We start from the raw sequence: 21912 nt of genomic DNA, 5'->3' as shown, positions 1-21912 counted from the left end.
CTTGGGCCACCGGTTCCTTGGAGGTGATAAGACTTGCCCGCCGACAGCGAGGCCGTGGGCTGGGCCTGAGCAGAGGCCCCGGGCCCCTCCTGGACGTGGCCTCCCCGAGCGGCCTGGCCAGAGCCCGAGGCCCAGGTGCTTGTGGCCCTGGGGGACAGGCCCATGACCTACCCGGCCCCGTAGGGTGCTGCCCAGCCTCCCGTGGGAGAGGCAGCGCCCAGGCCCGGGTTGGGGGTGTCTGCCAGGTGCTGGCGTCCGGGCTGGGTGAGTCCAGGAGGGGTGGCGGCCTGGCCCGTGCCCGCGGCGCTCCCTGGGCCCTGGGCCTCCGGGACGAGGCTTCAGCCCTGAAGGGGCTCGTCTCCTCGGCCACCTGCCCAGCACGGCCTCCTGCTCCCTCCTGGGAGCCCCTCCTGGCGCCGAGCTCGGCCGGCCCCGCGTGCCGGGACACCCGTTCCCAGGCCCGTCCTGCGTCCGCTGGCGTCAAGTCCGGGCAGGTGTGTGTGCAGGGCGGCCGCCCCAGGTGGGGGCCGGAGGCGGCGTGCCGGCCCCGTGAGTCACACCGATCCCGGGAGCGGGGGTGGCAGGGGCCCGCTGTGGCCGACGTGCCGAGGCATGCTGCCGCCGGGCCTGGGAACAGCGGGAGGGGGGCCAGCCCTCGGGGACCCGCCTCCCCAGGCTGTGCTGCCCCCTGGGAGGCCGGGTGGCCAGGAGGAGCAGACGCTGCCCCAGGGCCCACCTTCAAGCCGGGAAAACCCTCGGGAGGGGAGGAGGGGCCGGGGGAAGGCGGAGAGGATCTGCGTGCGGGCGCTGTGGGTGGAGCTCCCTGGGCGTCCAGGGCGCAGGTGTGGCAGCACAGGGAGCCTGAGGGGTCGGCCTCCTTAGCTGCCTCCAGGCCAGGCCCTCCTGTGTGTGTCCCCAGGGCTCCTGTCCCCAGGCCTCGTCTCCCCAGGCACCTCCTGCAGACCCTCTGCCACTGGGTCTGGGGGTCAGCAGCCAGATGAAGGGCCTTCACAGGCTCTAGGGCAACCGTGGGCAAACTTTTTGACTCGAGGGCCACAATGGGTTCTTAAACTGGACCGGAGGGCCGGAACAAAAGCATGGATGGAGTGTTTGTGTGAACTCATATAAATTCAAAGTAAACATCATTACATAAAAGGGTACGGTCTTTTTTTTTCAATAGTTTTATTCATTTCAAATGGGCCGTAGTTTGCCCACGGCTGCTCTAGGGCCACCGGTCCTGTGTCAGGGGACTTCGAGCTGGGGCCCAGGGTGGACCGCATGGCCGAGGCTGGCATAGCCTGTGTCCTGGGCCCAGCTTTTCAGGGGAAAACTGACCTTCAGGAGGACAGGTGTGGGCTGGACTGGTCACGGGGGTCCTGGAGGGGGTGGGGCTGCTAGGACAGGTCAGAGGCTGCAGAGGCTTTGAAGAGGCCGGGGGCCAGGGCCTGCAGTCAGGGGTGATGGGCTCAGACCAAGCTAGCACCCAGGGCAGGGTGGGGACCTCTTTCCTGCCAAGAGCCATTTGGATATTTGCAATGTCATTCGCGCACCATACAAAACTATCAATTTAAAAATTAGCTGCTGCATTTGGTCAAACACTTAATCACCTCACCTCTGATGCCTTGGCAGGGCCAGACCAAACGATTTTGGCCAGTGGGCCGGACGACCTTTAGGGTAGGGCTCACTTTTGGGTGTTTTTGGTCTGGACTTTTCTACTCTGTCTGGCAGGGGCAGTGAGGGCTTCCTGGAGGAGGTGTCGGTCAGGAAGGCCCACAGGGAATGACCGTACCTGCTCTGAGGGCCAGGGCTAGGGGCTGGGCAGGGCTGGACACGAGGCTTGCGTGGGATAGAATGCCCACCCCACCGTGGCCTCGGGCCCTCAGAGGGGTGGCAGGGCTGGCCTTGCTGCGTGAGTGGTGGAGACCCCTGGGCTTATTGGGGCTTTTCAAGCTAATGCTCAGCAGTCTTGGGGGGAGGCCCCCTGGGTCTGCCTGTCTTTGACTTCCTGATCAGGGCTTGTGGGGGGGTGACTTCACCTCGGATGAGCTCTGGCTCCCTGGGGCTCTGCCCGTCTGCCGATTTGCAGTGGGGGCAGTGGGTGCCGCCTCAGTCCTGGCCCCGCGCACAGTAGGTGCTTGTGAAGGGCTCCTGCCAGCTTGGGGCCACCCAGGTGGACTCGGAACAGTCCGCAGGGCCCGCTGTCCGGTGTAGCTGTCAGAGCGACCTCCCCGGGCCCCTCCGAACCCTCCCAGACCAGGCATGTGGGAGCGGCCGGCCGGCCTCGGTGGGGACCTTGGTCTCTGTGCGGCCTCACCGCCCCCCCCCCCCTCCCGCCAGGAGGTGAGTGATGGGAGGGGGCAGGCTGTGCCCAGGGGCAGCAGCTCCGGGGCCAGTGTGTCCGCCGTGGGGCAGGCGCCTCCGCCCCCGCTCGCCCCCGGGGCTGCTCCTGCTGCCGGCAGGCTCGGCGGCCGCGTGTGCAGGAAGGAAGCGGAGGTTTGGGTGGTGTGTTCGTGTTTACTTTTGACTGGGCCTGGGTGCTGGCCAGGGCTGGGGCGCCTTGATGGGGAGGGTGAGACCTGGGCGGCCAGGGGGCCTCGGTGGGGCGGGCTTCCTGGGGGCCAGGAGCTGGGGGCCCGGGCAGGTCGGGCAGCTGGTGGGGTGGGAGGCCTGAGAGGGAGGCAGAAGGCCTGCCGGCCCCAGGGGTGACCGGCCGCCGTCTCATGTTGCCGGGCCGGGAGGCGGGCCCGGGGCAGGGACTGGACCCCAGGACCCCTGTGTTTGGAAGGAACAGCAGGTCCGTGGACTGAGGGGCGGGGGGCGGGGGCGCTTCCAGGTCACCGTCCATCCCTCCCGCTCCGCAGGGGACGCTGTCAGGGCGGGCACAGCCTCCCTCTGTGCTCGCCTCCAGTTCCCGCCGTGTAAACGCTCCCACCACCTTCCAGCTAGGCCGGGGCTGGCGAGCGAGGGATGGAGACCCCTGGGCATATCAGCGTCCTGCCTGCTGGCTGGCCGGGCGGGGAGGTGCCCATGAGCCGGTCTGAGCCGGTCCCGCCCCGCTGCCCTCCCTGCCCCCGCCTTTTTGCCCACCCAGAGGTGGCACATGCTGCTTGCTGTTCTCTCAGCTCCTGGCATGTTCCTGGCGCGTTCCTGGAGCTTGGCAAGAGTTTGAGCGCCTTTGGCTGGGCCTGCCCGGGCGGGGCCCATTGGTGAGACCCCTCAGGGGCAGGAGGCCCCTGGCCTTGCTCAGCTCGCGCTCCGGGGGACGTGTGACCTGCGTGGGTGTGGGTTATGTGCGCAGGCGGGGTGGTGGCGGCCGAGCGCCCGGTCCTGTGAGACGCCCCCCAGGCGTCGGTCGGCACCGGGGACCGTGGCAGGGACGTGTGTCCAGGCTTCACCGCCCCGAGGCCGCCCAGCCAGTGGGACTCGCTCTTCTGCCCTGACGGCCCCTGGCAGGCAGGTGGGGGTGGGAAGGGGGCCCAGAGGATGGGTCTTCACATCATTGACGCGCCACGTCGGGGTGGGACAGGAGGACGTAGGACTTCGGGGCTGGGTGGTGCTGGGGGCTGGGGGGGGGGGGTGTTGTGAGCTGGTCAGGACCAGCCCTGGGCCTCGCCCTGGCCCTGCTGAGGCAGGAGGTGGCCCCTGCGGTGCTGGGCTTGCTGCCGCCTGTGGGCTCGGTGAGCGGGGGCTCTGAGCACCGTCCGCTCTGGTTGCTAAGGTGGCAGGAGGTGGCCGTCGAGGGGTGAGGTCTGTTGGGCACAATGACCTCACTCAGTGGGGTGAGGGCCAGGGGATCTCACGGCAGCCGCCCTGCCTGCCTCGCCCCGGGAGCACAGGCCGACGGCCCAGGCCCTCCGGCGGCCGAGGAGGATCTGGGGGTCACGGTTGACCACCAGCCACAGCTGAGCTAGCGTGGCTGCCTTTCGGGAACAAAGCCTTCCACTCGAGGGCGAGGGTGAGGCGGGCTGGGCTGGGATCCTCACCGGGCAGGGCCGCGCCAGGCCCCTGTCCATCAGTGAGCTTCTCCAGGTGTGGTCCCGGGCGCCAAACCAGACGAGCCGGCAGCGGGAGGGATCCCGGCCAACCTGGAGGAGGGCGGCCGCCGCCTCGGGACTGTCTGGCCAGGGTCTTGCTAAAATCAGGCCACGCAGAGGTGGTTCGTGTCGTCGTTATGAAAACCTGCCGCAGACGGTACAGAACCCGAGCCGGTCAATTCGGGGGATGGCGCACCCGCCCAGCCCGGAGCCAGAGTCCTGCCCCCTGCCCCCAGCGGGGCCCTGGCGCTTCCTCCCCCCTCGAACCCCACCTGGAGTGGGTTCTGGCTTGTGGACCTTTACGAGCAGGTGGGGTGAGTGGGGTACGAGGCCCCCGGGGAAGGCTGCCTGGGTCCCATAGCAAGTTGGGTTTCAAGTGAGAGGGGGGTGTGAGCAGAGGGGTGCCCTGCGGCCAGGGGGCACTGGAGAGAGACGGAGGCAGCACTGATGCTGGGTCGGCAGCTTGCGGGGGGTGGGGTGGGGGGGGTGCTGGCCCTTCTGTGAGGGCCCTGCAGGCAGAGTGAGCCCCCACCCACTGCACTGGTGCCCCATGGCCGGCGCCAGGGCTGTTGTGGGCAGCAGGGTTCCAAGTGCCCAAGAAGAAGTCTTGGCGCCAGTTCCCAGCGTTGGCTGTGGGCCTCAGGCCTGTGCCTGCAGCCGCGGCCCCTGCAGCCTGGGCAGGCGGCCCACGGGCCTCCTGGGGTGGGGATGGAGGACCCCCTACTTGCCTGCCGGGGCCCTGGGGGCTGCAGGCTGTGTGCGCTGGCCCCCGCGCCCCCATCCCGGGGCTGCCGCTGGCTGATGGGCCACAAAAGACATCTGTGCCCCGGAAGAAGGACCCGTTGTGTGGCTGGAGGGCAGCCAGCGCTGCGACGGCCCCCTCCCCTCCGTGCTTCCTGCAGAGCCCCCCCGCCCCCCACCCCCCGGCCCCGCCTGCGGCCCATCCGGCCCTCTCAGCCCTGCCTCCCTGGTTGCGGGCTCTGCTGTACCCGCCCTCTGCCCTCGGGGCTGGTGAGCCGGCTCCCACCCTGGACCCCGCCTCCCACCCTGGACCCCACTTCCCACCCTGAACCCCCGCTGCTGGGCCCGCACCTTCGGTGTCCCTCCTGCAGGATGCTCGGGGCTGGCGCTCAGGGCGCTGTGCACAGAAGGCCTCCTGCCAGGGAGCGTGAGATAGCAAGGTGGGGCCTGACGGTGGCCGAGGGCATGCGACCTCCCATAGCACCCGTTGGGCTTCTCCCAGGGCCACTGACCCCCCCCCCCCCCAGGCCAGGCCCAGACGAGTGTGTTTAATGGTTGAGCGTTCCTGGGGCGCTGGCTGGCACTGTTGGGGGGCGTGCCCCTCCCCCATCTTCACGCCAGGTCACCCGACTTGCCCGCAGCCAGGCAGCTGGCCAGCGTGGAGAGGATTTGAGCTCAGGTCTGCCTGCCTGCCATGCGGGCCGTGCCCTTGCTGTCCACGCTGGGCTCTGGCCTGGCCCTGGCCGCTCCGCCGTGCCGCCTGCAGCCGGGACTGTCGTGTCTCCAATTGAGGAAACGAGCCGGGTCCCTGTCCTTTTCCAAGAAGCTCTTGGCTTTGGCCAATGGGAGCTGCCTGTGGTCACAGGTGTCTGGGAGGGTGGTGGGCCGGGCGGCCCGGGAAAGGGGAACTCGGCGCCGGGCAGCTGAGCGCCACTCGTTCCTGACGAGCTCCCAGCTGCCTGGTGGAGCCCTGCCCTCCCGGGCCTCCTTCCTCACAGGCGCCCGCCCCCCGGAGCCGCCACACTGCATCGCCGGAGGCTGCGGGACCCCGAGCCTGCGGGCCGGGGGCCGATGGGGCCGTCCCCGTGGTGGGACCTCTCGCCCGCGCTCGCCATGAGGCTGCACCTCCTGGCCTCTCTCTCGGGAGGCGGCCTGGGGCGGGCGGGAGGCCGCAGGTGGCTGGCAGGTGAGGGCCAGGTGTGCTGGGCTCGGGGCGGGGTGGCCTGGGGTGCGGTGTCTTGCCCATGGGGTGTGGAGCTCATGGCAGGTCGTCTGGGAGGCCAGGTGCTGGCATGGGCATCGCCACACAGCACGCCTTCCAGTGCCCTGTCGTTGCTGCTGGGCACGCACCCAGCGTCCAGCTGTGCCAGGCGCTTCGTGGGTGTCCTAGTTCTCGCTCACGGCCTGAGGCCAGGACCACCGGCCCCGGCCCCCCGGGCATGGCATCCCCAGCGGGTTGCGGTCGGGCGGCCGGGTGGCTGCTCTCCTCTCCTCAGGGCCTGCCTCTCCCCTACAGGTGCGGACACTGAGGCTGGGCGGTGGGTGGTCTCACTGGACCCGCCGTCCTCCTGGGCGCAGCGTCGGGAGCGTCTGAGAAGGAGAAGGAGCTGTGGGGCCGGCGCTCTCTGGGGCGGGCAGGTGACCGCGGGCCCCTGGGTCTCGGCCTGGCTCCCCAGGGTGGGGGGGTGGGAGGGGTGGGCGGAGGTCTGCGTGCAGGGAGGTGAGAGCTGGTCCCGGTCTAACCCTGTGGTGCTGGAAGAGTGAGGGGCTCCAGCCGCATGACCGTCCCCGGGTTGGAGTCTCCGGCCCTTCACATCTAGGGCTCCTGCCGGCAGCTCCGTGGAGGGGCCCACGGCCTGGTTCCCGCGCCATGGGGATGTTGGTGGACACCACGCAGGGCTGCGCCACAGTCTCTGGGAACCTCGTGGTTGTGGAGCTGGGACCTGAAACAGGAGGCGCTGTGCGGTCCTGACGGGCAGGGGTGCCCACGACAGGCTTCCCGCTCTGTGGGTCAGGCCCCCAGGGTGTGGCCCCCACACTGTCCTGCGGCCAGCCCGGCGGGTGGGAGCCTGGGCCCTGCTGGGCTTCTCGGCGCAATTCCGCCATCTGCGCTCTGCGGTCAGGACGCGTGACCGTGTGGCTCGCTCCGGGTCCGGGCTGTGAGCGCGAGGTCTCCCCAAGGCTGGGGTGGCCTCTGTCTTCCTGTTGTGGGGGTGTTGGTGGGGTTCGGGTCCCATCCCTCCGGGAGCTCCTCCTTGTGGGCGAGAACCTCACACGCGTGCCCCGTCTCCCCGCCACCCGGGACCCTGACCGGCCACGTCAGCCCCTGGCCTTGGTGTCCTTGTCTGTGAAATGGGCGCAGAGAGAGGAATTTCCCGCCAGGCTCTCAGCACGACAGAGCGTTGCAGTCCTAGACTTTTACCCAGAGATACGCTGAGCTATCAGGCCTGCAGTGCGTGTGTGTGTGTGTGTATGTGTGTGTGTGTGTGTGTGTGTGCGCGTGTTGTCCCGGGCCCTTGGCGGCTGGGTCACACCCTCCGGGTCCTGCAGACGTGCTGACTGCGTCCCTTGCAGGTGACCTGGGCGGTGGCTCCAGCCATGTGCAGGAGGCAGTGCCTGGAATGCGCACCTGGCTGCTTGACCTTGGGTGTGTCCTGTGATCCCTGCCGGTCACCTCTTGCTGCCACTTTGAGCTCTTCCCAGTTTATTCTCCGGGAAATCGCCCAGCGCAGCTTGTTATAAAGTCGCCAGCCACACCTGTGAGTCCCACGTGTGACATCGGCACGTGAGGTGTGCTCGCTGACCCCCGCCTTCGTGCGCCGGCACCCGCGCCTGGCTGGGCTCTGATGGGTGAGGGAGTCGCGCTCGATGGAGTGAGGGTGTCCGCGCTGTCCTTTCTCTGACGGCCCCGGTGACAGCCGATGCTTGCCGGGCCAGGTGCTAAGGGTCCCCAGGCGTCTGGGGCTGTGTGTCCCCTGGAGGGACCGAGTCTCCCACTCGGGCGGCTGCTGCTCCACGGACTGCGTGTGGTTCAGGAACTGGGTTTGAAGTCTTGAAGGCATGTTTCTGGGTCCCCACTCCTCTCCATCCGATGCCAGAGGGCCCCCCACTCTCCGGAGGGTCTGAGAGCTGGGGCTGCTGCCTCTGGGCTTCTGCCCTGCCCCCAGGGAGGTGGCCCTGCCATGGGGGTCACTCATTGGTCGCTTGACTGGCCCGGGGTGGGTGCCCCCAGCCCTGCCCCATCCCTTGTGCCTGGGCATTCAGAGAGCAGCCAGCAGTGAAAGGTGCTTCCCGCGCCCTCCCCACAGGGACCCTGGCCTTAGCCACCCCCGGGGGTGCTTGTGGGACAAGTGGATGGTGACAAGGCCGAGAGGGTCGGGATGGGGCACTGGGCAGGGACTGCAAGGGCGGAGGCGCCTACCCAGGCAGCCAGAGCAAGGCGCCAGGCGCGCTGGGGAGGGGGCCCTGGCTCGGCCTCGGGCGGGTCAGGGCTTTGGGGTTTGGGGTGCAGTTGGGAGCCGTGGGAGGTCCTGGCAGTGGCCGAGTAGGCAGTGGCCATCCTGCCAAGTGACCATGGAGGGCTGGCTGTGGGGAGGGCATGCTGAGCTGGCCGTGGCCACTGGGCTCTCACTGGTACAGCGGGGGCTGTGGGCACCCCTGGGGCATGCTGCCTGGCCCTCCTAGGGTCTCAGTCTGCCCATCCCCTTCCGCCTGAGGTCCTGTGGGCTGGGTGGCTCGCTGGGTGCTGCCATGGTGCTCCCTGCAGCCCCATCCCGGGTCCTGGGGCACCCCCATGGCACCTGCCCACCCTCATGTCTTCAGGGTCAGCGGCTGGTTCCCTTCGCTGTCACGGCATCTGGAGACATGCCCCTTGGCTGCCACCCCCAGCTGGGTCAGGAGTGAGGCCTTGGGTTGGAGACTTGGGGACGTGGTTTGATGTCCCGTGAGGATGGGGGTGGAGGTTCTGGGTCTGAGGGTGCACCCCTGGCCTCTGGGCCTTCGCCTCCTCAGTGCAGAACGCCGTCCATCCATCTGCCTGCCCCGTGCCTGCCAGGGACCCCAGGGGGGAGGGGGAAGGGCAGAGCCTGGCACAGCAGGTCCCCAGGGTGGCTGGGTGGGAGGTGGGAGTTGGTCCTGTCACGTGGCCCCGCATTGAGGGCTCCTGGCCTTCGGTGCGGGGGTCTCAGGGCCATGCGGAGCCCCAGGGCTCTCAGCGGGTGGAGGTGACATGCAGGTGTGGGAGCAGTAGGCTGGGTGGGTGGGAGAGGGTGGGAGGGGTGCCGCTGTGCTGGCCCAGGTGAGCCCCCATGCAGGCCCGCCCCTGTGAGGGGGCGCAGGCCCCGTGGCGCCGGGGAAGCCCCTGTCGGCGGGCAGACCTCCGTTCTCGGTCTGTCTCACGGGTGAGGCCCCGTCTCCCGCCTGCAGAGTCCCCGTCAGCCCAGCCCCCGCACATGACGGGCACCAGGCGGGTGCTGCCGGCTGAGTCAGTGCCCGTGGGCGAGCCTGCCTCTGCCAGGGGAGGGGGCCGTGGGTCCAGGGCTCACGCACTGGGCAGCGGGGGTCTCGGAAAGCCCTCCGCGAACCCCGTGGGAGCGGAGCGGCTCCTCTGCCCCCGCCCCCCGCCCCTGCGTGGCCCTGGTGGCTCCGAGCAGCCACGTGCTTGTCCTCCAAACAGCCGTGCTCGGCAGGCAGAGGGCGGCTCGGCGGCCCGGGAGAAGCCAGCCATGCTGGGCCCACGGGAGCTGCGCCGAGCGTCCGTCCCCCTCCCGGCCGCCGCCTGGCGTGGCCTCCCGAGCCCCGGCTCCGCCGCAGGTGCCGTGTCTGCCGCTGCTCCAGGAGCCGGCGGGGGATGCACGGAAAACTGGAGAGAAAAGCAGCCGCAGGGGCGGCAGACACGGCGCGTTCCACGTTCCACGACAGCCGCGGGCAGCGGCCTCGGGCCAGAGAGCAGGCGGCTCAAAGTGAAACAAGAATCGCTTCTTTTCCTGTTAAAGAGAAACCGCCTCAGCCGGCGGCCGGGCCCCTGGCTGCTGTGGGAGCGCGGGGTTTCACCAGGAATTCCCCCTCCGCCCACCCTCCCGTCGGGGCGGCGCCAGGGGGCGCGGGGCAGTGCAGGGGACCCGCCTGGAGGGGAGGCCGCTGCGCCCGGGAGCCCTGCGGGCCTCAGAGGTGAGCGTGCTCCCCGCTCCCTGCGCTCTGTCCCCCTCGCCGGCGCCGCTGGCGCCGGGACCTGCCGTCTCCGGGCTGGCACGGGCTCTTTGCCAGGTGCAGTGCTGGGAGCAGCAGGCAGTGCTGGCGGCCCGGCTCTGGCTGGGCACCGCCTCTGCCTCCCCGAACCCCTGCGTGCCTGCGGGATGGACGGGCTGTCATGGGCGGCAGTGTGGTGCGGGCGTGTAGGCGCGTCATGGGTGCTGCTACTTAGACGTGTCCGGGTCGGGGTCTCTCCTCAGGGAGACCGCACGGCCCCTGGGCACAGCGTCGGCTGTCGCCACATCACACGCAGCTCGATCTCAGCGCCTCCCTGCTCTGCGCCTGCCCGGAACCACCCCGTGCGGCACCTGCGCCTCCTCCCCGGTCCCCGCAGGCCTGGGGCTGACTGCCCCTGCCCCTGCCCCTGCCCACCGCAGCCCGTGTGACGCCACTGAGCAGGGGCCGGGGTCCGCTGCCCGGCAGCAGCCCGGAGGCCGCCTGCTACACCCCGGGGAGGGGAAGGGCCAGGGGTCTGGCCAGTGTGTGTGCTGCCCTGCGCCCCCCAGCACGTTTCTCTAAGCTGTGAGGCGCTGGGGAGTGGATGTGGCTTCGGAGCAGGTTCCTCACCTGTTCCTTCTGGCCACACCTTCCTCCTGGCTGGGCTCCCCACTTCCCCCACAGCGCTGGGCTGTGGGCAGAGCCCCCCAGCTTCAGGGTGCAGCTGGGCACCAGGGGGCCCCCAGGCGCCTACCACAGGGATCTGTTAGATGCCGCCGGCTGGGTGGGTGGCATCCACTGAGAATTGAGGGGAAGGTGATGCCGATGCATTTGGTTGGCTATAGCTGGGCTTGGTGTGAAGGCTGTGGCCACAGCCCCCAGGGACCGTGGGCTTCTGTAGGGTGGGCACGGGGGTGGGGCAGCCTCCTGCAAAGGCCCTGGCCCGAGTGCCCAGTGCGTTGGCTCCATCACTCCTCGGCTTTCCTGAACACCTTCCAGGCCCAGGCCCTGGATGCCTGGTCACAGGTGGCCCCTCCTGGCCACACCTTCCTTCTGGCTGGGCTCCCCACTTCCCCCACAGTGCTGGGCTCCAGCTGCACCTGCCGCCACTGGGCCCAACCACAGTGCCCAGGTTGTATGAGTGGCTGAGCGAGGGTGGCTGCTACCCTGGGCACCACTTTCTCTTCCTCCCCCTGCCCCTCACCAGCCCCGGCCTGCTCAGTATGGCCAGCAGAACCCAAAGCACTGTCCCTTTGCCACTGGGCAAAACCCCTTTAGTATCACCATCAGTCTCTCTGGGTCTCATCCTTCTGTTGTGCAGTGGGCAGGGCAAGGGCTTGCTCAAATGATAATGGTGATGATGGTGATGCCTCTGATGATGATGATGGTGATGGTGATGGCGGTGGTGATGGAGATAATGGCGGTGATGATGGTGGTGGTGATTATGATGATGGCGATAGTGATGGTGAAGGTGGTGAGAGTGGTGATGATGGTGATGGTGGTGATGGTGGTGGGGGTGATGGTGATGATGGTGCAGACATGCGTGTCCTTGCGGGCTCACTGGATGCCAGTGCAGACGTCTTGCTGCCCTGAGCTTCCTCCCTGGTTAGACCCTTTGGGCTTGATGGGGCCTGGCTCCATGAGGAGCATCGCCAGGCGTCTGCCCGCTGCCCTGGGGAGTGAGGCCGGCAGGACGGAAGGGCTTCGGGTGGTGTCCCCAGGCTGGGACCTGGAGGTCGAGATGTGTGCGTCGCCGTGGAGTCCTGGAGGCCCCGGGGGAGGCTCTGGGTTAAGGTCCTGCCCTGCCTGTTTATCTGTTTTCCTCGCATTGGGGGTCCAGCTACCTGGTCCCTCGTTTCTGCCACACGCCCTCCCTGTCAGGGACTACAGGCCTCGGGTAGAACCCAGGCCCCGCACCTTCACTCTACACGCTTCGTTTCCCTCATTTCCCAGGCTCCTGCTGGGAGCCAGCCCCTGGCCCTGTACTGGGGCTGATTCAGGGGGGCCTGGACGGGCCCGGTGTCGTGGGGCGGAGGGCGGAGAGGCGGGTCTCAGGAGAGCGAGTCCGCTGCGCAGCTGCTCCGGGGTCGGGACAGAGGGCTGCGGCCCTGCTTTCCTTGACTGGGGCAGTGGTTGGGGACGTAGAGCTGGGCGTGGCATTCCCAAGTCCTCTTCTCCTCCCTCCTCCCTCCTCCCTCCTCCCTCCTCCCTCCTCCCTCCTCCCTCCTCTAGGGCCTGGTGGGTCTGGGCCACCCCGGACTCCCATATGGAGTGGGGTCTGAGTTCTGGCCCCCGCCAGCTGACCGATTCGCTGGGCCTGGCAGAGGGAGGTGCCTGGGTCCCTTCTGGGCAGTTGGGGGCCTCTTCCTAGGGGCCCTGCGGCTGCCTGATTGCACCCCTCTGACCCTGCTTGAAGGCCTTGGCTCTGGGAGGCACCGCTGACCTGGGGCCGAGATTTGGGGCTGGGGCCACTGGTTGGGCAAAGGGCACGGTGACCGCAGAGGAGCTGAAATTTCAGCCTGAGCGTAAACTGACCCGGCTGGAGGCTGTGGGCGAGCCGTGCGCCTGGGGTCGGAGGGCCAGGCCCCGACCAGGGAGGCGGAGCTGGCACCGGCGGGCGTGAGGCCACCCTGCCAGGCCCTGCCCGCAGCCTCTGCTGTTGGCGTTCCGCTCACAGCCGGCATCCCTGGCTGAGCCCACTGGCACCAGGGCCAGCGCCGCCCGGGGGGCATGCTGCCCGGCCTCAGTTCCTGAAGGGCCCCCCCCCCCCCCCCCCGTTCCAACCACCCCCGGCTTCCCCCAAACCCCGGCGCGCCGTGGTCCCACCGCAGTCCCTGCCGGGCTGCCACTTCTCCCCTGGGCGGCAGGGGAAGCAGTCCTTCCGGAAGGTGAGGGCTGGCGGTGGGCGTCCTCACTGCAGCGTTTCCGTTCCGGGGGCGCCAGGCAGGGGCACAGAGATGCAGGGGTGGGCGGATGCTTATGTTCCAACCTGTCCTTGTCTTGGCTGCTGGCTCTCCGAGAGGGTCTTTCTTACCCCTTTGTGCCCGTCTCCCCTCCTGGGCACCCCCTTTTCTACTCCATGCCCCTCCTGGAAGCTCCTGGCCCACTTCAGCCCCGTGGGACCCTCCCCGGCTCCTGTATGTGGACCCAGCCGGCCCTGCCCGCTGGGCTCCCTGCCCCGCCTGGGCTTGGCTCCTGCAAACTCAGAAGGGCCTGGGGGGCGCTGAGGTCCCCTTTCTAAGAACCTGGGGTTCCCTGTCTGCTGGGAGGGGCTGAGTCTGGGGCTCCCCCCTCCAGCAGCCTGAGGCTGGCATTTCCTGCCACCTCCCACCTCCCCCGCCTGCCAGGCAGAGGCCGGAAGGGAGCTGGTGGGGGTTCCCCGGCTTCCTGCTGCGGGGTCCCGGCGGGTCCTGGGGGGCGTGCTGGGGGAGCCTGTACAGCTCAGGAATGTGGTCCGTGGGGACACCCGTCCCTCTCCCAGGGGCCTGCGGGCCACCGGATGGGCAGCTCCCGAGGTGGTTATAGTTCTGCTCGCAGACAACCATCGGGGAGCACACCGCCCCCAGGCAGCCGTTCATCTCAGTCGCATTCTGAGCGTGGACATTCTGTACTTCTAGCTGCTTGTGTGACCTTCACCCTCACCCCCGGCCCCGGGCGAGCCTGCCGACCGCTGGTCCCTCTAGCTACTAGTGTGACCTTCACCCTCACCCCCGGCCCCGGGCGAGCCTGCCGACCGCTGGTCCCTCACCGCTGGTCCCTCGGCCGTTTCCTCTACTTCCCGGCTTCTGTTCTGGCCTCTGGGTATTTTGCATTTTAGAGTCAGTTTTGTGGCCTGAACTACTTTTTGTGCCAAGAGATCTGTGTACCGCCTCTTCCATGCTGCCTTCCGGGACTGACCCGGGCAGCTCAGTGAGGTCCCTTTGCTGGCGTCGGGGTTGCCAGGGCGGGACGGTCTGGATGGGGCCTGTCTCTTTCTGGAGGCCCCTTGAGTTCCCAGCCTTCTCCCCGAGTCCCACCGGTGCTGATGGTCTCAGCGGAGGCAGGTGGGGTGTAAGGGGGTGAGGTGCTGGGGTTTGGGGCCTGGTGAGGCCCCGGTGCTGAGGTCCCAGATGTGGCCCTTGGGCTTTGTCCTCCTCCAGAGGCCCCGTGCGCCCCTCGGGCGGTGGGCTGGGTCTGGGGCTCTGAGCCTGGGCTCCTGGAGGAGGATCAGATAAGCGTGCGGGGCGAGTCCTTGCGAGTCCAGAGTAGGGCTTTTTCAGAAGAACCTTATCGCCCCATCGCTGCCGCTTATCAGAGGGCGGGGACAGCACCAGCGGGAGGAGGCGGAGCCCTGGCTCCGAGGGGAGGCCGGGCCCTGCAGCAGCCGCTGGGGCGCTTTCGCCTTCTCTCCCTGACATTCCTTCCCCGGCCAGAGTGTGTCTCTGCAGAAGACTCCAGAACACACACCCAGCCATTGTCACCCCGGCTCCCAGCGTGTCTGCGTGGCCATCTGTAAACAGGAAGCGCCATGTGGGGCCTGGGGCAGCCAGTCCTGCAAGGCAGGCATTGGGGGCCACTGCCCCTCCTGACGCGGGGCCCCCAGGGCTCACACATTCTGTTTGGAATAATGGCTGCAGCCTTGACACGGGTGCACAGGATGGGGCGCCCTGAGGAGCCAGGCCCCGCATGTGGGGATGGGCTGTACCCAGAGGCCAGGGCTCCTTCCCGTGCCCCCCCTTCCTCCCCGGCCCCTCCTCACGCCCTCTTTCCTCTCCTGCCCAGTCCCCCTTCCCGCTCACCGGCTCCCCTCCTCAGGGCTCTGACTTGGGCTGGGTGCTGTGATGTCTTGGGGGGCTGGGGGAGCTTTGGGGTGCAGCCTGGCAGTCACCTCCCTCCCTGTCTCCCTCCCTTCTTCCTTCCGGCCAAGCTTTCTCCTCCATCTCCCCGCCCCCCACCCCCCTTCCTGCCCTGGATCAGCAAACAAGCAAAGCGCAGCTCAGGCCCCACTGCTCAGCCACGAGTCCCTGCATGTGTGGCCGGCCAGCAGCCCCCTCTGGTTCAGGGGCCTCGGTCCCCGCCCCCGGACTCCCTGCGGAGGGTGGAGAGAGGTGGGGAAGCTGCAGGAATCCAGGAGTGACCTCTCCCTCTTGGCGTATCTGTCACAGAGGCTGGGAAGGAAGATGGGCGTCTCCCCTCAGGGCAGCCAGGCGCCCCCCACCCCCCATGGCCAGCCTTTCCCCAGATACCCGCAGGGGTCGCCTTTGCCCCTCAGTGTGGGCTCTGGTGATGTCTGCAACCCGCGTCTTGCTTCCCTTTCTCTTGCCCCTGGACGTCAGCAGGGCGTGTCCGGCCGCCTCTGCAGAGCGCCTGCCTGTCCGCGCCAGAGACAGGCTTGGCCGGGCTCCTGGCCCAGGTGTGCGTGCAGGCAGGTGGGGTGGCCTGGGACACAGTGGTGCCGGCCTGGGGGCGACTGTAGACTTCTGGGAGCGTGCCTCCCCGTGCCTCAGTTTCCCTGTCTGTCACAGGGAGATCGAGGCTCTGCAGGTGCCTCACAGGTCACGGCCTGTCCGCCGGGTCAGCCCAGGGAGGGCTCTCGGTCCACACGGGGGCCAGGGCGTGGAATGGCGACACCCCCCTCTGCCATCGCCTGGGTTTCCTTACGCTTCTGTTCTCAAGTTCTGTGCCTGCGAGGCTTTCCGTGGGCAGAGGAGGCCCCTTCGCTGGTGGAGCAGGTACCCGGCAGGCAGGCCCCGCCCGGCTTGAAAGTGAAATTCTCGAGGGGAAGCAAGGGAGGAAGTGCCTGCAGGCGGGCCTTCGGGATGGAAACTGGCAAATGCTCCCAGACGGTCTGGCGGCCGCAGAGCCTCTGATTCCTGTGGGACCACCTGCTCGAGGGCGCCCGCGCCGTCATGCACGAGGCCCCGAGGAGGGCCTGGGCCTGGGCTGGAGTCGGACCTTGGGCTGGTTGGGGGTGGCGTCCTGAAGCGCGATGCTGTGTCCCCCAAGGCGACCGATGGGAGGAGAGGGCCCGGGAACCTGCGTGTCCCCCAAGGCGACCGATGGGGAGGAGAGGGCCCGGGGACCTGCGTGTCCCCCAAGGCGACCCATGGGGAGGAGAGGGCCTGGGACGAGGCGTGCACCGCGATTCATCCCGCTCTGGGCCCCGTGTTGCTCTGAGGTTCAGGGAGTCGAAGTCGTCCCGGGCGTGGAGGGGCTGCCTGGCTGTTGAGGGTGCAGCCAGGGGTGGACGAGCTGGGGGGTGGACTCCCTGACTAGGGTGTGTGTGGACGGGACTCTCCATTGTGCCCATGGCCCCCGGGGCTTCTCAGAAGCGTGGTCGCTGCCGCCGGGCTGTGGGGAGGCTGAGGCCCAGAGGGACATGGCTGGCCCGGGGCATCCTGCGGGCTCCAGGGTTCCTGCTCCGGCCCCGGGCGGGCATTCACCACCTGAGTGCCCGCTGGGTGCCCTGCTGCCAGCCCTCGGGCTGGGGCCTCTGGGTGCCCTGCTGCCAGCCCTCGGGCTGGGGCCTCTGGGTGCCCTGCTGCCAGCCCTCGGGGTGGGGCGGGAGGCCTACCGGGAGCTGGTTGGGCTTTGAATCCCTGAGATGAAAGGCGGATGTGGGAGGCCCTGCCTCTCCCCGTCTCGGCGGCTGCCCCACTCCAGGCCTGGCACACAGCTGGGCCCCTCCGAGAGGCCACCCAGCAGCCTGGCCCGCAGGGCCCTCGGAGTCAGGTCCTGGTGGTCTGAGCAGGCCCAGGCCTTGGATTGGGGAGCAGCCGGCCCCGGTGCAGGCCGCGCCCAGCCAGGGCAGGTGTCGAACACAGGTCCCCGTTCTCCCTGTGAAATGGGGTGATGGCAGCCCCCCGCCTCTGCCTCACTCCAGACACTCGTCTGCCCTGGGCAGGGAGTTGGTTCTGCTCCACAGGGGGCGCTGTCTCCCCGGACCCCCTGCAGTATCTGCAATTGTCCCAGACCTTCCGTTGGACCCCTGAGTGCATGGGAGAGGGGCTGGCGCTCCCGGCTCCCGGGCGGTGCCTTGGAGGGAGCGTGTACCCCCTGCCTGGCCCGGCCTGGCCGTGTTGCCGGGAATTGGGGCCGGTGAGCCCCGGGGGACGGAGGGGATGGGCGCCTGGGCCTGGCTCTCCTCCGTGGCCTCTGACCGGGGTAGCGGGCCCATCTGTGGGGTCCTAACCGCCTCCCGTGCTTCTTGTCTTGCAGACTTCTCCACCCAGGTGAACTCGTCCCCCCTCACCTCGCCCACGGGGCGTGGCTCCATGGCCGCCCCCTCGCTGCACCCCTCACTGGGGCCCGGCCTCGGTGCCCCGCTCGGCTCCCCGGGACAGCTGCACTCGCCCATCAGCACGCTGAGCTCCCCCATCAACGGCATGGGCCCGCCCTTCTCCGTCATCAGCTCCCCCATGGGCCCCCACTCCATGTCCGTGCCCACCACGCCCACGCTGGGCTTCGGCACCAGCAGCCCGCAGGTAAGTGGGGGCGGGGCCGAGGGTGGGGCCTGGGCCACCTGCAGGATGGCTGTGGCATCACGTGGCCCCGGGGGCCCCTCATCTCCGGGAAGCGGAGCCTCAGAGAGGCGGCCTTGGCCTGGGTTTGAGCCTGGGCCTGGCTGACCCTTGAGCCCATGGCCCTCAGAGGTCACCGCTTCAGCACGGCCCCCTCCTGTCGGGGGTGCCCTGCTCGCGTGGCTTGGAGCTCTGCAGGGTGGGGAGTCCATGTTCTCAGGCTGACACCCACCTCCCTGGGGCCCATGTCCTCTCAGCAGCCCCTGTGGCCCCTTCTTGGGCCTGTCCTTCCCCTCCCGTCTCTGCTCATTCCCAGGCCCCGCCGGGCAGATGTGCCTGGTGCAGTGCAGACGCGTCCCTGCTGGGGCCCCGGCCTCGGGCCCGCGTGGCCCGCTCACTGCCCTGCTCCTGGGCCTGTCTAGGCGGGGCTGGCGGAGCAGCTCGTCACCCCTGTGCACCTGGGGCTGGGGGTCCCCTGGCCTTCCGGAAGCCGGCAGAGGCCGCGGGATGGAGGGCGGCTCGGCCACCTTCCCGGGCTGTTTGGTGAAGCTGCAACCCCCCTTCTTGCTGGCTGCCAGGGCACACGAAAGGGCAGCTGAGACTGCAGCCCGGGCAGTGGGGTGCCTACGCCCTCAGCCCCGCGAGCTTGGTGCTTACAGACCTGCCGCCCGGCCTGGCACCCCGGAGCTGTGCACGGGGGGCAACCTGCAGTGGGCTGTCAGGGGCGGGGCCTAGGGTGCCCGCAGACCTTGGGGTGCCTGGTGGCCCTGACCCTGTTAGCTGTCCCGGGGCAGGGATGGGTGGAACTGGTGGGGGCTCCAGGGCCGCCTCTGCTCTGCCCTCTGTTCCCTGCATGCCCCGCGTTCCTGGCGCGGACGGTGCTTGTTGAATCCAGAGCGTGAGCTAAGGGCCCAGGCCGCTCCGGGTGGACGAGGGGTCCAGGCAGGGGTTAGGCCGGGAGGGGGAGGGCAGAGCAGACCGTGTGCCCAGAGGGTCGCCGCTGTCCTGCTGGTCGGCTGTCGGTCTGTCTGTTTCCAGGTGGTTGGGCTGCACTTGGCTTTGTGTGGTCTGAGCCCGTGCTGGCCCTCTGCCCGGGCCCCTGACCCCTGACCCCTGACCCCTGCCTCACCGCTCAGCATAGCTCTTTCCCTGGGAGCTGAGCCTGGCTTTCCGGCGCGAGCAGTTGGTCCTGGAAACCGGGGCTCCCCATATCCATGGGGTGTGGGTGAGTTCCAGGGGCGCGCCCCCACCCCTGCTCCAAGCCACAGCACTGAAGGCGGCGTCGCCGGGACCAGCGCGGTTCTGTCTTCTGCTGCCGTCGGGGGGCTGGCGCTCTGCCCAGCACTGCCTGCGCGAGTCCACGGCCAGGGCCCGGCCCGCCCCATCCACCCCCCCTGGGCCCGCCTGCAGGTCCGGGGACGTGTGGGGTCGGCAGATCCGGACCACAGTGTAGGCACTGGCGCCCCCGCTGTCCTCGCCTCCTCTGGTCGGGGGCTGCACCCTCACAGGGCCCAGGGAGCGTCCCCGTCACATCCCAGAGCGTGCCCACAGCGCCTGGCACGCGTGGGCACCTTGGTGTCCCGGCCTCGCCGGCTCAGCAGAGCCTCCCGGTCCAGGCGCGGCCCCGGCCCTGCCGGCTCCTGCTGTGGTCGCCGTGGCGGCGAGGCCTCAGCCACCTGGCGTCCACACGTGACTGAGCGCGCCTCACAGGGTTTGCCTCCGCTCTGATGGACAGATGGAGGCAAGGCGGGGGGTGCTCCGGGAGGCAAGCGGGGGGGCTCTGGGCCTGCCCTCGGTGCGTGGAGGCCCGGAGCCCCCCACTCGAGGTCTGCCGTGGGCAAGGGCCTCCCAGCGCGGCCAGTGGGGTGGGGGTGGGGGCTGCGTGCGATCGGGAGGAAGGGCGTGGTGAAGGGGGAGAGGCCGGGAGGGATGAGCAGGGCCCCGGGCGTTGGCCCGGCAGCGGTTGTCTGAGTAAGTCCCATCGGCTCCGGCGGGAACTGAAATAAAGGCCAAGGATATGAAAGGGGAAACGGGGACCGCACCCCGGCCACACCGAGGAGGCTTCGGGCTCTGGGTCCCCTAGGAGACGGGTGGAGTGGAGGTAGGGGCTTCGGGGCCCAGTGGGGGGGGTGGCAGAGCGAGGCCCCGGCTGCCTGCTCTCTTCTGGGAGCCGTGACCAGCCCGAGGCCTGGGAAGGGGAAGGAGGACCCCTGGCCGAGGGCCTGCCTGTGGCCGTGTCGGACTGCCTGGCAGTTGAGATAAAAAGCAGAGTGGGGCCCAGCCAGTGCGGCTCAGTGGGTGAGTGTCGACCTATGAACCAGAGGTCACAGTTCGATTCCCGGTCAGGGCACAGGCCTGGGTTGCGGGCTCCATCTCCAGTAGCGGGTGCACAGGAGGCAGCCGATCCATGATTCTCTCTCATTGTTGATGTTTCTATCCCTCTTCCTTCCTTTCTGAAACCAATTAAAAAACACACATGTACGTAGACGTGTATATATACATGTGGGGGGTGGGGGAAGCGCGCGGGCAGAGTGGGGGGCCCAGCCCCAGTGGCTCAGTTAGATGTCATCCTGTGCCCCTCAGGGTTGCCGGTTTGATGCCTGGGTGGGCACACGCCTGGGTGGCAGGTCTGATCCCAGTCAGGGCACCCATGGAAGGCACCGGATTGATGTCTCTCTCACATCGGTGTTCCTCTCTCGCCCTCCCTCCCTGGGGCCGGCAGAGGGGCTCCCGCAGGCAGGGTCTCCGAGGGCTCCCCAGCCCCGGCCAACTCTGTGCCCAGGGGACGCGGAGCCCGGGAGGGCAGGGAGTGCGCCACAGCCTGGGAGTCAGTGTGTCATGGCACTGACCGAGACCAACCTCTCCGTCTGTCCTGCCTGGTGGGACCTGGCCAGCCTTCCTCCAGTACTGCCTCAGTTTACCTAGGGCAGGCCCCAGTTCAAGGACCTGTATGTGGGGGGCCGGGAGACAGGGCAGGTGCCCCCTTCCCACCCAGCATGGTTTGGGCAACCACAGGAGGGGGCAATGGTCATTCTTGTCCCTGGGATGCCAGGCTGACCCAGCCGCGGGCATGGTGGCCGGTCCCCCCTCGGGGAGGGCTGCAGCCGGGAGGGGCCCCCTCACATCCTCAGTGGCTCCCAGTTGGCTCCTCGGGGCCTGCCCTTGGCCGCTGGTGCCGTCCCCCCACTTCCAAATGTTTGGTCGGGCAGCCCCTCCCTGGCCCCAAGCCGGGCGGCGGGCTCTCCTCGGGGAGAGGTGTGGGGGTGCAGCTGTGCCTGTCGCGCCTTAGCTGGGTGCTGCTCCCGCCCGCGGCACGCGGGGAACCTCGGGCTCGGAGGGATGACCTCCCCCAAGTCACCGCGGAGGCGGCAGGATTGGAGGATAAGCTAGGTCCCGTCCCTGGCACCTGGCGGCCAGCTGTGCGGGTGCCCGGGTGGGTCACTGGGGGGCCTTCTGCAGCGAGCGGGGTCACGCCTGGGGGCAGGGGCATTTCCCTGGGGTTCCCACGCCGTCTGCCCGAGACCGGCCTGTGGAGCCCGGGGTGCAGCAGCCCTGGGCATGCAGTCGGCGCCTTCTCGCAGCTGTGCGTGTCCCTCCTCGTCCCCTCTCATCTGGGACGCACCCTGCCCCCTGCAGACAGCGCAGGCCGCCCTGCTCTGCGGTGGGGGCCCCGGATGCTCGCCCCGTGGGCTGGCTCTGGCCCCCCGCAGCCCCCCCGCGCCCCGTGGGGGCGGTAACCGTCCGTACAGAGCACCTGGCCCGCCTGGCCGAGGAGGGACCGGGTGGAGGCCCGTGGAACGCCGTGGAGGCGGTTTCCACGTGTGTGCCGTGAGCACCGCGCTCTCCGGTCCCGTGAGAAAGGGGGGTGGGAGTTGGGGGTCACGGGAAGGAAGAGGATGAGGTTCCTGTGTGGGGAGGCGCCCGGGGCTACCAGGGGGCAGCAGCTGCCGCCCGTCCCCGGTTTCCGCCTTTGTCAGGGGTTTGCAGAAGTGGGGTGCTGGGGTGCTGCCTGGCCGGGGTCCTGGCGCCTGGGAGGCGGGCTGGCGTGTGGGGTGCAGCGGGCAGCACCGCGGGGCCCTTGGTGCTGACAGGAGAGCCGGGCAGACGCAGCGGAACCAAAACTGCTGTGTCATTGCAGCCCCGGCAGCTGTTGCCAGGGTGACGGTGAGTTTCCCACGCTTCCTTGGCGGCGGCGGGCTGCCGTGCAGGGCGCAGGGCTGTGAGGAGAGGCAGGGTGTCCCTCGCAGTGGATGCCCGAGGGGTGTCTCTGTCCCCCTCTCCTCCAGACACACGACCGGAGACCCCGCCCCGCCCCCCGAGGCCCGGGCATGTGGCCTCTGGGTGGACCCCAGCTCTCCTCCCTCCTCGCTGTGACCAGGCCTCAGTGCCCCTCTGTGTGCTGGGGATCCCCCAAGCGCCTGGCTCACCGGGAAGGTCATGGGGCTCACACT

General features: G+C 69.0%; 1 protein-coding gene across 1 annotated transcript in view; it reads left to right on the top strand.

The window, feature by feature from the left end:
* The window catches only part of RXRA (retinoid X receptor alpha), a 79440-nt gene that overhangs the window by 40255 nt on the left and 17273 nt on the right, over positions 1–21912 (top strand). Inside the window, exon 2 of the mRNA XM_036329172.1 lies at positions 17160–17425. Coding sequence (XP_036185065.1) covers positions 17160–17425 — 266 coding nt within the window. The remainder of the gene's footprint in view (positions 1–17159; positions 17426–21912) is intronic.

Source organism: Myotis myotis, unplaced genomic scaffold (assembly GCF_014108235.1).
Source record: "Myotis myotis isolate mMyoMyo1 unplaced genomic scaffold, mMyoMyo1.p scaffold_m19_p_12, whole genome shotgun sequence".
Taxonomy (NCBI): Eukaryota; Metazoa; Chordata; class Mammalia; order Chiroptera; family Vespertilionidae; genus Myotis; species Myotis myotis.
The sequence above is the reverse complement of the archived record's forward strand: the minus strand, read 5'-3'. Positions and strand labels throughout refer to the sequence as shown.